At 54.2% G+C, this 14,218-nt stretch overlaps 1 protein-coding gene across 2 annotated transcripts; it reads right to left on the bottom strand.

The window, feature by feature from the left end:
* Nucleotides 1-4,495: 4,495 nt before the first annotated feature.
* RHBDD2 (rhomboid domain containing 2) lies at nt 4,496-12,571 on the bottom strand. 2 transcript variants are annotated; one of them, XM_059881414.1, is made up of 4 exons: nt 10,283-10,376; nt 9,803-10,210; nt 8,615-8,765; nt 4,496-5,445 (listed from the first exon to the last, which is right to left on the bottom strand). In XM_059881414.1, exons 2-4 carry the CDS (start codon nt 9,963-9,965, stop codon nt 5,088-5,090), a joined length of 672 nt encoding a protein of 223 aa, XP_059737397.1. In that variant the 5' UTR covers nt 9,966-10,210; nt 10,283-10,376; the 3' UTR covers nt 4,496-5,087.
* Between the last annotated feature and the right edge of the window lie 1,647 nt (nt 12,572-14,218).

Below are 14,218 nucleotides of genomic sequence, written 5' to 3'. Positions count from 1 at the left end.
TAGGCTGCAGTCCATGGGGTCGCTAGGAGTCTGACACGACTGAGCGACTTCACTTTCACTTTTCACTTTCATGCATTGGAGAAGGAAATGGCAACCCACTCCAGTGTTCTTACCTGGAGAACCCCAGGGACGGGGGAGCCTGGTGGGCTGCCGTCCCTGGGGTCACACAGAGTCGGACACAACAGAAGTGACTTAGCAGCAGCAGCAGCAGCAGCAACAACTATAGGGTAAGGGAATTAGAGAAGGTGAAATTCAGAGAAAGAATGAGACGGGCACTTTACAGGAATAGATCACCTTTAATGAAGCGAGAAGGGGCAGCAGTCAGGTTAGTGGGCTGCTGCGCTAAGAGGAGAGCAGGTGTATATGGAAAACATATATATACGGAGATACATTGTTTTGAGGGGTCTGTTTCTCCTCAAGATTATTTTTGATTAGTTAGCTTTCAACAACTGGGGCAAGGAATTCCTGAGACCAGCTGGAGACTGGGATCGGCTGGGAGCTGAACGTAATCAATCTTAATGTCCGTTCCTTTCTTTGGGGGAGAAAGTTCTTTATTCTGTATAGAATGGTGGGGAGGGCCTGGAGGGGAGCTTTAACTCCAGGCTATTTTGAGCCACGTAGCTTTCCTTCACCAACGGAGCCCACAACCCTGACTACAGAGAGTGCAGGTTGGCGTGGAAGGCCCTTGGGTAAGGGCCCAGATTTGTGAGTTCAGAATGTCGTGTCTATGTTTTTACGTGCCTGTGTTGGGTGTGTGTGTCTGCGTGTGTGTGTGTGTGTGTGTCTGCATGTCTGTGTCTGTGTGTGTGTCTGTGTCTGTGTGTCTGTGTGTGTGTGTCTGCATGTCTGTGTCTGTGTGTGTCTGTGTCTGTGTGTCTGTGTCTGCGTGTGTGTCTGCGTGTCTGTGTCTGCGCGTCTGTGTGTGTGTGTCTGTGTCTGCGTGTGTGTGTCTGCGTGTCTGTGTCTATGTGTGTGTGTCTGCGTGTGTGTGTCTGTGTGTCTGTGTCTGCGTGTCTGTGTCTGCGTGTGTGTCTGCGTGTGTGTGTCTGTGTGTGTGTATGTGTGTGTGTGTCTGTCTGCATGTGTGTGTCTGCGTGTGTGTCTGCGTGTGTGTGTCTGCATGTCTGTGTCTGTGTGTGTGTGTGTCTGTGTGTGTGTGTCTGTGTCTGTGCATCTGTTTGTGTGTCTGTGTGTGTCTGTGTCTGCGTGTGTGTGTCTGCGTGTGGGTGTCTGCGTGTCTGTGTCTATGTGTGTGTGTCTGCGTGTGTGTCTGCGTGTGGGTGTCTGTGTGTGTGTATGTGTCTGTGTGTGCTTTGTGCCCCAAGTGCTCCGAGCCCTCTCGCCTCTGATGCTGTAGCCAGGCCCCCAGGAGGAGGATTCTCAAGGAAGTAGCCTTGAGGTGTTTAAGCAGACTTGGACAGGCCACCTTTCATGGGGGACGAGCTCCAGGCTCAAAACGAGCAAGATCCTGATGGTGTGGTGGTGCGGAGCTTCGAGTCCAGGTGGGGGACTCGCTGCCTCTGGCTGCAGGCAGTTATCCAGGCAGAGATGCTCTGAGTAGAGCCCTGCGGGCACCCTGGGATGCAGGCCCGGGGAGGGGCCCCTGCAGGTCTCAGGAGCCAACTCCATCCTCCTCCGTCCCCTCGTTCCTCACTTGGGGGAACCTCATCCTACAGGACTTTCCAACCCAATCCTGGGCCCTCCCCCACCCTGCCACCTGCGGGCGGGCAGACGCCTTCCGGCAGGGCGAGAACACTGGACTCCAGGTGGGAGAGCTGTGTGCACACGCTTGGCCACTCACTTGCTGTGACCCAGGAAGTCACTTTGCCTTCTAGGCTCCATTTCTGTCTGTCCCACCCCTCAGCCAGGGCCTCAGGATGGGCACCCACCACTTCCAGCTCTTTCCTAGCTGCACACAGCCTCTGCCCTGCCCACCTCCCTTCCCGTCTCTGCTCACACTGTTGCCCTGCATCCTGCCTGGTTAACTCCCCTCCACTGCCCTCCCCCGCCTCACCCTGTCCCGGCCAGGTGGGCACGCCTCACCTCTGTACCTGGCTCTTCTCCCATGCCACAGAGCACGTCTCCCGCAACAGACTGAGCACAATGAAGCCTGGGCTCATCCTTTTCCTTCTTCGTGTCCCCAGAGCCAAACACAGGCCTGGAGCTCTAGTTGCCCACAAGTGAAGTGAAGTGAAGTCGCTCAGTCATGTCCAGCTCTTTGCAACCCCACGGACGGTAGCCTACCAGGCTCCGCTGTCCATGGGATTTTCCAGGCAAGAATACTGGAGTGGGCTGCCATTTCCTTCTCCAGGGGATCTTCCCAACCCAGGGATCGAACCCGGGTCTCCTGCATTGCAGACAGACGCTTTTACCGTCTGAGCCGCCAGTTGCCCGCAAAGCGCTTGTTAAATGAAGGAATGAACCAGCAGACATCTGAAGGAGCCGGGCCTCTCAGAGCTGGGCGTCCATGCCTCTCTTCCAGACCTTATCTTCGGTCACATTTATGCACAGAGCTGGATCCCCAGTCCCACCCCAAAGGGGGCTCCTCCAAGGACTGATGCACACCCTCTTCCTCCTGTAGTCCCAGCACCAGCCCCAGGGAGATTTCAGAGGTGGCCAAGGGGCTGCTTCTCTCCTGCCCCCTGCTGATGAAGAGGGGGAATTGGAGGACGTCTGGACGCTTCTCTGGCTATCAGTGGGCCCGTCCTGGCCTGGGGACAGGAGAGTGGTTTCTATCATGCGGGGGAACAATGGCCTTCCCTTTGCCTGGTGGTCTGTGTTCTTCGTGCGCCTAACAATAGCCAGAGGACCTAGTTAGGGCTTTCCCCTTTCCCTCCTTCCAGAGCTACCCCACCCCCGTGGAAGGATGTGTGGTCGGTATCCGACTGACCCCCAGATCTCCAGGCTGGTCTGGGGGCCTCTTCTGATGCCTGAACAGCATCACTGAATTACAATTTTTCAATTGTCTACTCTCCCCCACTCCCAGATTGAGATCCCCAGGAGTAGGGCATCCCAGTCCATTTACTTGGTCAACAGATCTTCACTGTGTCAGCCCCACGCTGGGGGTTTTCCGCCCTCGTGGAGCTCACCTCTGTCTTGTCTTTAGGCCCAGCCCAAGCTTGGCACACATGCACGGAAGCGGGTGCGCATGGATGATTCAACAGGCAAGTGGGGGAGGGCTTTGGGATCCCCTCTGCAAGTGCCCACACTCTGGTCCAGGCTGCTTGCTGCGGCCCAAGCAAAGCCCAGGGGAACAGGCAAAGAGCCAATTGCAGAGCAGCGGTTGGCTGCTCTGCCAGACCCACCCCGCCTCCTGGGGAGCTGGTCAAGGAAACCAGTGGCAGAGGAGACGATGGGACAGAGTGATCTCAGATGACCCTCACAGCCCTGCTACTCAGGGTCGCGTGAGGGTCCTTGAGCCTGGCCATCCACGAGGCAGGCTGCCGGCCTCCACAGCTCTGGCTGATCCAACCGGGAGGGCCAGATACGAAGGAGGTGATGGTAGCACGCTGAAAGGTAGGTGGCCTCCTCCCCTGCTTCTGGGCACAGGCCTGGGACTGGAGTCTGCAGTGGAGGGCCGATGACCAGGGGACACAGAGCAGCCTGCCCTCACTGAGTGACCCTACGGGAAAGGTGCCGGTGTGGTGGGACATGCCAGGCTCTTGGGACTGCAGCCAAGTCTCAGCCGCAGTCTGGACTCCTTGGGTGGTGAATCCTGTTCACAGTCCCGCTCGGGAGCCACCCTCTAGGCTTCGTCCCCCTTCCTCGGCCAGTGCAGGCCATTCACCGCCCTGACCACTGCTACAGATCTGTGGGTGTGTCTTATCCATCTCTAATTCCCAGGCCTCTCCAAAAAGCCAGCCCAAGCTCCGGGAATACACAAAGGCCACGAGTCACGGTGTTTGTCCGGACCTGCACCAGGCGTTTCCTCAACGCGAGCCCACCTGAAGGAGTCCAGCCGACAGCTGATCAGAAGCTGTGAGCTCCCCCGGGCCTGATCAGGTGCCCGTTGGCTCAGTCACCTTCATGTCCTGTCCTGCCCTGCCTCGAGGGGTGGGGGGGTGGGGAGCTGATCCCTGCACACCATGTGGTTTGGGTTCACTTGCCAACAGCTTCCTGGTTAACTTAGCCCACAGGATCTCCTGCTCGGAGATCAGGAGACAGGCAGGGAGGCCAGAGCTCTCCTCCCCACCTCTTGCTTCTGACAGCATCGCCGCCAGTACCCGTGTCTCTCCTCCGTGTAAGGTCCCGCCAGACAGCCCTTCTCACGGTGACCCAGCCTAGAGTGCAGGGACCACCCCAGTGGCTCCCTGCTGTCCACCCACTTCAGGGTCGCCAAACCTTTCCGTTTGCCCTTTCAGCTCTCCAGGGAGCCTTGTTATCTCCCGCCCCACTTCACATCCCTGCTGGGGCGTCGTCTGCCCGACCGGACCTGGCTGTGGTTCCCTTTGCTGCCCTCTGTATTCCCCGATCATAAAGACACAGCACGCCAAGGGCAGGTTGGAGGCAGTTTCTTTATACAAACGTAACCAACGCAACGGACCCGTCAGCATACTGCTGGGGCACCCGCAGGTCCGTCTCACCACCCCTGGGGCAGAAGTTTGGGTGGTAGGGGTGTCACTGCAGGGGAGGAACACTGCACAGGCCTGGGGACTGGCGAGCACACCGACAGGGAGCCCCCGAAGGGCACGCACAGACACACGGACACTGGGTAACCAAGAGCACTACGCACAAGGCCAGGAAGGAACAGAGAGCTGGGATGAGCCGGCCCCCTCCCCGAGGTTTCCTCGGGGCAGGGAAGTGGGTGGGAGGGGCCTGGGCCTGAAGCCAAGCGCCCTAGCTGTGCCATGAGAGCCACGTGTCCTGACCGTGCGCCCTGCTTTCTGCACCTGGGAAGTGGGGACCACTGTACTTCAAGAAGCTGTCACGAGGATAAAGGAGATAAACAGGGACACATATCAAAATACTCAACACAGAGCATGGCACATAGAGGTGTCCAATAAATAACTTCGTGTCAAGAAAATCTCAGCTCAGAGAGGCCCTTTTTGAGAAGGCCAGGAGGGGAGATCGTATCCCTGGCAACTTTCTCAGGACATCAGGACCCTTGAGCACTCCTTGGAGCCTGCGGCTGCGGGAGTGGCCAGGGCCCCGGAATACACGGTGCCGGGGCAGTTGAGGGGGGCGGGGGGCTGGACTCCCAGGGAGGCACCCGCGGAAGCTGGGTAGACACCCGAGGAGTTGGGGGTTGTGCCAAAATGATTCTGCACGTAGCACAAGCCGGAGGCAGGCTGGTACGGAGGCAGGCTGGGCATGTGCCCAGGAGCGCACGATGGCCAGGCCGCCAGTTTCTGGCTACTGGCGTGCTGCATCTGGGCGGCAGGGTGGTTTGGGGTCAGGTGAGGGTGGCCGCTCTGCGTGGGGTAGGAGCCAGGCACAGGGTTCGGCCTGGAAAGGAACAAGAGAGAAGACGGGCGCTGAGCTAGTCATGCCAGGAACACAGCACCCCGAACTGTTGATCCACAGGAGAAAGGCTTGGACTCGCTGCACTGCCTTCTATTACAACATGCTGTGGACGGGCATCTCCTGTAACCAGCTGTCAAAGTGCCACATGGGGAGAAAGGTCATATTAACTGAACAGAAAACAGATGCCCAGAGCGGGCAGGGACCACTCACGGCCCTGCAGTAAGCCAGCAGGAAGAGGGGCGATCGGGCCCATGCCTGAGACCCCTTGAGGTATAAGGGCAGTCTGCAAGTTGGATGGAGTTTGGGATGGGATCACGGTAGTTAAGCGTCTTCCATGGCTGGCCTAGCGATTCAACCAAAGAGAACAGGTCCACTTCTGTGGTGGTCGGAGGGCAGGGCTCCAACACGGTAACACAGGGCTCGGGCCCAGGCCTCGTCTACTGGCAGATGGTCCCCCAGTGACGGCAGGAAAGAAGGCTTATAGCTCAAAGTCCCGGCAGGCAGGGAACGGACATGACAGGTGCGGGGAGACAGGTGGCTGGGACTACAAAGGAGGACACATTCTAAGGGATTTAGCCTGTGAACTTTTGTGGAGATTTCTCAATACGAAGAACGAATGTCAACACCACTGACACCTGTGTTGCTGCTGCTGCCACCGCTAAGCCGCTTCAGTCGTGTCTGACCCTGTGCGACCCCATAGACAGCAGCCCACCAGGCTCCCCCGTCCCTGGGATTCTCCAGGCAAGAACACTGGAGTGGGTTGCCATTTCCTTCTCCAATGCATGAAAGTGAAAAGTGAAAGTGAAGCCGCTCAGTCGTGTCTGACTCTTAGCGACCCCATGGACTGCAGCCTACCAGGCTCCTCCATTCATGGGATTTTCCAGGCAAGAGTACAGGAGTGGGGTGCCATTACCTGTGTTAGGTAACAATTAAACTTTGATACATTTCAGTCCAAACCTAGGCTTATAAATCAACTGAAGTACAGACACATGACACTTAGCAGCACTTTCGGAATTTTAAAAATGCAGAGGCTCTGGCCTATAAGAAGCTTGATAAGAGCCTCCAAGGGAAACAAAGCTGTCCAGGCTGCCAGGACTGATGCCAAAACCAACACGTGCATCAACGTTGCCCATGTCCTGTTGTTGCGTGATCAGAAGCATCATGTTCTGTTCTGGGTGCCTGCAACAGGCCAGGATGACATGGGGTGGGACACTATGCCATGTGGGTCACCATATCCCCAGCCAGGTCTGCACGTTATGGGGAAGCAGGATCACTGGGCACCACGGGTGTCACAGTTACAGAGAAGTGAGTGTGATCCAGCGTGCAAGACCGTCCTCACCGGGGGCTGCCTTGTAGAGCGAGGCCCCAGCCGCCAGGGGTCAACATGGTCAGCTGTTTTAGAGGGGCTTCCTTCACAGAGCGCGGCTGAGGAGTTTGCAAATGAGGACCCCTAAGTTCTCTCTGAACTGAGCTTAGAACTAAGTTCTCTCTACATTCTGTGAGAACAGCAATTAAGAACCAAAAAGCTATATAATACAGCTAATTCTAAATGTAAACACCTCCCACCCGTTGTTGCTGTTCAGTCGCTCAGTCTTGTCTGACTCTTTGCGACCCCGTGCACTGCAGCACACCAGGCCTCCCTGTCCTTCACCACCTCCCAGAGCTTGCTCAAACTCATGTCCATTGAGTCGGGAACACCATCCAACCATCTTACGATCTGTTGTCTCCTTTTCCTCCTGCCCTCGATCTTTCCCAGTATCAGGGGCCTTCCAAAAAGCTAAAATACAGCTAATTCTAAATGTCAACACCTCCCACCCACTGAGACTCCAGGAATTACCTGCCTGAAATAAAATGAGTGAATGTGCGTTTCTATTTTTCTCACTACCTGCCCCTGCCTTTAAGAAATGGTCAGAGCTGGGACTTCCCCGGCAAGGTCCAGTGGTTAGGACTTGGCACTCTCACTGAGGGGGCCCCGAGTTTGATCCTTGGTTGGGGGAGGGGGGTTAAGATCCGACAAGCCACACAGCATGGCCAAAAAAAAGAGAAAAGAAAAGAAAATGGTCAGAGGGCTCTGAGCCACTGAAGGCTGAGAGTCCGCCTCCTAAAATAAACTATAAGCAACAGCTTCTGATTCAACCAAGATCCTGCCTCCAGGCCAGTGTTGGGGACAAGATGGACTCCATAGCTGGCCCAAGGCAGAAACGGGCCATGGACAAAGCACTTTGACTTTGCGGTGAACCCCTTCTCTGGGAGGGAAACCTCCTCCATCGTGAACTCTCAGCATCGACAAAAACCAGTGAAGGCCATCCGAGGCTGGCAGCGTGTGTGCAGGAGGGACAGGAAGTGAGCAGGACCCGGAAGCAGGAGCCCCTGGCTCTCGACTGGGCGCTTCTGACTCTGTGTTACCTGGAGAAAGACGTTTGTCCTCTTTGGGCCTCCTCTCTGACAGGAGGGAGTGAGGCTATGTGAGCACTCCATTGACAGTTAACGCACCTGGACTGGAAAACAGTAAATAAACTTCGCCTTCTCCCGCCAGGTGGCCAAGAACACCCTGAGGTTCAGGCCATGCCACCTCCTAAGCCTCCCAGTCAGTCAGGTGGATCGCGCTTCTTGCCAGCGTCACCTGCCGGAGCCCAATCCCAGCCCCACAGAGTGCTTGTCAGTGCTGAGGGCTGGTGATGCCACTGATGGGGCCGCAAGTCCCTCGGGATTATGTGCAAGGGCTTCAAATGCCTCCCATGGAATGCCCGTCCTGCTTGGACCCCACTCTGGAAGCAGCTGGGCAGAATCCAGGATGCTGGGGAGAAATCTGTGGACAGGTTTGGCTGGGTAGGCCTGGGCGACCCACACCCTCTTCCCTATTCCCCAGGACACCGAAAATCAGTCGCACCCTCTATAGCAGGGGTCCCCAACCTCTGGGATCTGATGATCTGAGGTGGATCTGACAGCAGAAATAAAAGTGCACAAAAAATGTAATCGCTTGAAATACCCCGAAACCACCATTCCCCCCCACCCCCAATCCCACTCCTGGTTCATGGAAAAACTGTCCTCCATGAAACTGGTCCCTGGTGCCAAAAAGGCTGGGGACTGCGCCTTTATAGGCCCTGCAGCTGCTTCAGGAATAAAGCAAGCACGGCCTTCTGTAACTTACTTCCGGCTTTGGGCTGCCCTCCTTTCGGCTGAAGAGCCGGAGATGTACTTGAACATGGAAATCCTCCTCATCAGGCTGAAGGGGAACTTCTGGTCGAGCTTCACGGCGACTTGCTCTGGGACGTCAAAGGAGAAGCAGTAGGTGAGGCCGTCTGGGGTCGGTGTATTAAGGAGAAGTGGAGAGAGCTGAAGGGAGGGGGCTGCACACTGCCCCCAGGACCCAGGAGCCACGCTGGCTCCACGCAGGCCTGGGCTTATTCCACCATCATCTCTGGACTGCAGTTTCCAGCTCAGGGGAAACCAAGAGTTGGAGTTTCTGGCCTCCGTTCCTCGGAGGGAACACAAGGCAGCAACGATAGGCAGGCAAGTGCTGACACCTTACCCATCCTCTCCCCTGGGCCTCTTGAGCCCCTGTAATGACCGTCAGAAGCCAGCATGTGCCTCTGTCTCTTTAAGTGGGATGAAGCAGGCGGCTAGTCTAATACCCTCTGGGAGGTCTGACATCTTGTCCTTTGTCCCTGGTCGAAGGAGCCTTGCCTCAATGTGATCAAGTGAGCTTCCCGTGGGCCTCTGTGGCAGCCCGCCCCCCACACTGTCACCAGCTCCCAGAGAGGTGAGGGCACCCTGGTCGTCCGACCTGCATCAGCCCGTCACTGCCGAGATGGCCAAAAAGAGTCAGCCTAATTGCCAGAATATTTATGCAAGGAATATAAGGCTTATTCTAAGTTTTTAACCACTCATATGGTCAAAGCCTACCTTAAAAATATTCTTTTCTTATTCTTCTGAGAAAAAGACTAAGCAAAACAAAAACAAAGAAACCTGTTTCCCGGGAATACCTTTCATGGAACATCTCTAGCTCATGGTTATTTCAGGATCCTCCAGTAAAAAAAAATTAGTCAACTGGGCTTACACCTTGGAAAAAACCAAATCAAAGTATTTTATTAACTGGCAGTGCTAAGCCATTGTATGGAAAGAGCTAAGGGGATCTCTTCCAGAAAAGAAAACTCTGGCATAAAGAAAGGAAGTGACCTGCCTGAGGCCGCGTGGTTCCAAATCTGAAGCTAGCACACAGAATACCTAAGTGTGAGCTCTACCTGCCTGAACCCCCCTGCCCCGACCCCCAGGACCTACAGTGTGGTTCACCCTTTGGCGTGTCAGTGTTACTACAACAGCCCTCTAGGAAGGATACATGCTAGCCCGATTCCCAGGCCACAGACGTTACTGAGGAAAGAGGTCTGGGGAATGAGCCAGGAGGCACAGAGCAGGAGCCACGGCACCAGCAGCGAGGGCACCACCACGCCGAACACCAGGGCCCGCCTCATCCTAGAGCGGACGCAGTTGACTCCCAGCATGGCGAAAGCCACGGGGGTGAAACCGCGGGCATCCTCCACCTCCCCGAGCTTTGACAGCGATGACACAGCTTCAAACGACAGGAAGATGATGGCGCAGATGATGGTGAAGACCACGGTGAAGAAGCAGTGGCGGACGGTGCCCACGGTTCTCTCAAAATTGCCAGCAAAGCGCCAGATGACGATGGCACCGCAGAGCAAGGAGACGGGATTCTCGTAGACAAAGATGTAGGTCACCAGCCTGTAAACTGCAGAGGGAACCGAGTTAGAGGCCCGATGGTGGCTTGCTCCCAGAAGGGAAAAGCCAGGTTACAACCCACCTAGGAAAACAGGGAGTAGCTGGCTCTCGTTGCCAGGGAAAATCAGCCCGGAGCCAGTGGGATAAGCAGAGGGGAGCAACAGCGAAGGACCCAGGACTCAAAGTAGAGGCGGGGATGTCTAATCTTTGCTCTTTCCCAGACCTGGAGCAAGTCTTATCTGTGACTGGCTTCCACGTGGGGGAAAAAAAATAACACTTTTTAGCATGGGATGGTCTTTTATAATTTGTAATGTCCTTTATAATCCTCTTTGAGGCTTTAATACTGACCTATCTCACCGGGCAGTTTGAGGGTTAATTAATTGTAACAGCTTCAGGTGGATTGAGTGGGTGTCACTTAACACTCTTTGTGCCCGTCTCCTCGGCAGTAATCCTGACCTCTCCTTCCATAGTGGCTGTTCAGAGGAAGAAAAAAGGGACCATGAATTATTGTGCACCTGTAAAGATGAGAAAACTATCACTAAGAATGTAGATACAGAACTCAGAAGTCTTTCTTGCAAGTGCTTATCCAGTCTTAGAGGTAGAGTGATGCTCAATATGCAATAAGACAGTAAAGAATCTTTTATTTTTCTAAAAGCAGTCCTTGCTTCTGTATTTTTATATCCCTGCAGGCCAAAACACTAAACTGAAGGAGGGGGGTGATCAGTGAAGTGGCAGTAACATTGGATTTGGAAGTCTAAAGCAATCTTGGCTCTGTCACGCCTAGACTGGCTGAGTTCAGCCCAGACACAGGGCCCTGTCGGCTTCAGTGTTCTTACTGTAAAATAAAATGGATACACTCGAGGCCCTCAAAGGTCTCTTACGTGTCTAATACTCACATTGTCCATGAATCCCACACTCAAGAGAAGCCGCAAAGTAAAGGGAAAAAAAAAGGGAGCTCAGTTTAGGCTGGCATTTTGCATCTGTCTCTGAAGACAGACGTGCTGTGTGTATCCAGGGTGAGGGTGAGGGGGACCACTTTTAGATTTGAGCAGGGAGGCAGGCTAAGAACCATATACCTCAGTCAGGCCATCTCTGTAAGGCTTCGTTATCTGAAGAGTATCGTCATTATTGTTGAGTACTTCCAACACTGAAATCCCAAGGGTACATGTGAAGATTCTAGAAGCAATTCTATATAATTTGGGGATTAGAAAGCCCAAGGTTCCAGTTCAAAAACGTCACAAGATGCAAAGAACAATCTGGGTTCCTGTGTCAACTGTATGACTCAAAAGCTCTGTGAGTCTTCTCATTAAGCCTCAGTTTCATTTAAAGAATGGACAACAATAGCCCATGGGCAATAATGCCTACAGTAATAATACGTCATGAGATCACCATGAGAATTAAAAGAGGTTAATGCATGTGAAAGTGATTTGCAAAACAACAAAAGTTATACAAATCTCCCATTTTCTCCCCAGAAAAGAATGGGGAAGAAACAGGAGACTAAGAACGTCTTTTATGAACAGATATTTATAATTAATTGGTCTGCAAAATATCTCCATCTCCCCAAGAAAACCAACACCTCTCCCAAAGGTACAAGACACCCGGCTCCCGCTATAAGCTGGGAATCGGATTCAGGATTAAGATAAAACAAAGATGCAGAAGAAATTCTAAACCCCAGGAGGCCAGGATGCTTACAGAGGTGGCCACAGATACAGCTCAAGTGTCTTGAGAAGGTGGGAAAAAAAATTTTTTTTTTCCAGTGGGGGGTTGGGCCCTAAAGCAGACGTAGGTGTGAATGTGACAAGGGAGAGAAAAATCCTCCTCGGCGAGCAAGCAGGGGTGAATGAAACCTAATTGCTACGAATGGATATGAGAGCCCTGACCAGAACGATGACGACAGGGACGGGAACAAATCTGGGTAGGGAAGGGTTACAAGGGATGATCAAGATGGGGCTCTGCACACAGACTTGGAATATGGGGCTGGTCCTCCAGGTGGGGAGAATGGTGCGGACGGAGACGGGGTGGCGTGGGTGCTGGGAGGCCGGAGCCCAGGGCCTGGCGAGGTCGGAGGAAAAAGGACTGGCACCCGGGACCCGGCCCCGCCCTGCTCACCTTGCCAGTTGCGCAGGGCCTCGGACCGCAGCGAGAGACCCGAGGGCGCCAGGGGCTGCTGCAGCAGGAATAGACGGGGCCCGGATACCAGCAGCGAGAGCAGCGCGGTGAAGAAGGTGGCGGATGGCACCTCGGGCCACAAGGACCAGCTCCGGTACCCAGGCTCCGAGACCGCCATGGCCGCCAAGGCTCCCGCTCACCTACGCAGCTCTGGCTGGTTCTCGGCTCCTTCCGCCTCCCTGCGGCTGTCACCCCTGGCAACAGCGGCGGGGGTGGCCGGAAGCCCCGCCTCCCAGAGGCCCCGCCCCGTGCGGAGTTACCCAATCCGGTAACTCGCGCTGGCATGCCTCCCACGCGCGTAGGCCGCAGGGAGTCCAGCCAGTAATCTCTGGCTGCAGCATCCTTGGAACTGGCTAAGAGTGCCGGGTGGGAGCCGCTTGCGGGGCACCGGGCGGGGCGGCTCGAATTTTGGATTTAATCATCTCAGCTCTAGCTACCTAATGAGTATTGTGCCTTGCAGTTTACAGAGCCTTCGATCTTTTTCTCTTTCTCTCTCACACACACACAGCCTCCCTTATCTGTGTTTACCTTCAATAATACCAGGGAAGACACTAGGGTCTGGGTAATGCAGTTAGATGGCAAAGACAATTAGAACTCAGGTTCCCGCTGTTGCTATGGCCTGAAACTGGCTACTGGCAAAGAGATTGGGGGCAGGAGGAGAAGGGGATGACAGAGAATGAGATGGCTGGATGGCATTACTGACTCGATTGACATGAGTTTGAGTGAACTCTGGGAGTTGGTGATGGACAGGGAGGCCTGGCGTGCTGCGATTCATGGGGTCGCAAAAAGTCGGACACGACTGAGCGACTGAACTGAACTGAAAGACAGGTTTTGGTGCCTGGATTAAAGAAACAGGGTAGAAGAGGAAGGAGGAATTCCACGGAAGGCCCTGAAGTGTTGTTCAGTCGCTAAATTGTATCCGACTCTGACTGACTCTGCGACCCCGTGGATTGCAGCACGCCAGGCTTCCTTGTCCTTCACTATCTTTTGGAGTTTGCTCAAATTCATATGCATTGAGACAGTGATGTCATCTAACCATCTGTTGCTCAAATTCATATCCATTGAGTCAGTGATGCTATCTAACCATCTCATCCTCTGCCACCCTCTTCTCCTTTTGCCTTCCATCTTTTCCAGCATCAGGATCTTTCCCAATGACCTGAAGTATTCGGGATGTAATATAACAATAATAATAACCAAGGTCTGTTTTAGCCCTTAAAGTCTGAAAAGCACCTTCACCAGAGAAGAAAAGCACCTTCACCTGCACCAGTTGTTTAGACAACTGAACTATTGTTTCCTCAGTAACAGATGCTCCAGACTAAGACTAGGATCTGAATCCCTGTTTGCTAAGTGCTGACTTTCTTCCCTTTTCACTATTTCCCTCTAATATCCTGCCTACTGCTGCTGCTGGTGCTAAGTCGCTTCAGTCGTGTCCGACTCTGTGCAACCCCATGGACTGCAGCCTACCAGGCTTCTCCGTCTATGGGATTCTCCAGGCAAGAACACTGGAGTGGGTTGCCATTTCCTTCTCCAATGCATGAAAGTGAAAAGTGAAAGTGAAGTTGCTCAGTCGTGTCCAACTCTTAGCGACCCCATGGACTGCAGCCTACTGCTATGCTAATGCTATGCTATGCTAAGTCACTTCAGTAGTGTCTGACTCTGTGCGACCCCATAGACGGCAGCCCACCAGGCTCCCCCGTCCCTGGGATTCTCCAGGCAAGAACACTGGAGTGGGTTGCCATTTCCTTCTCCAATGCATGAAAGTGAAAAGTGAAAGTGAAGTCGCTCAGTCGTGTCCGACCCTCAGCAACCCCATGGACTGCAGCCTTCCAGGCTCCTCCATCCATGGGAT

Source organism: Bos taurus, chromosome 25 (assembly GCF_002263795.3).
Source record: "Bos taurus isolate L1 Dominette 01449 registration number 42190680 breed Hereford chromosome 25, ARS-UCD2.0, whole genome shotgun sequence".
Classification (NCBI taxonomy): domain Eukaryota; kingdom Metazoa; phylum Chordata; class Mammalia; order Artiodactyla; family Bovidae; genus Bos; species Bos taurus.
This window is presented reverse-complemented; position numbering and strand designations above follow the sequence as displayed.

Coding starts and splice junctions, on each gene's coding strand:
- RHBDD2 (XM_059881414.1), bottom strand. CDS start 9,965: ATGCTGGGAGTCAACTGCGTCCGCTCTAGGATGAGGCGGGCCCTGGTG. Junction 8,766..9,802: donor CCTGGGAATCGGGCTAGCAT/GTATCCTTCCTA, acceptor CACCGACCCCAG/ACGGCCTCACCTACTGCTTC. Junction 5,446..8,614: donor AGGGCAGCCCAAAGCCGGAA/GTAAGTTACAGA, acceptor GTTCCTTTCCAG/GCCGAACCCTGTGCCTGGCT.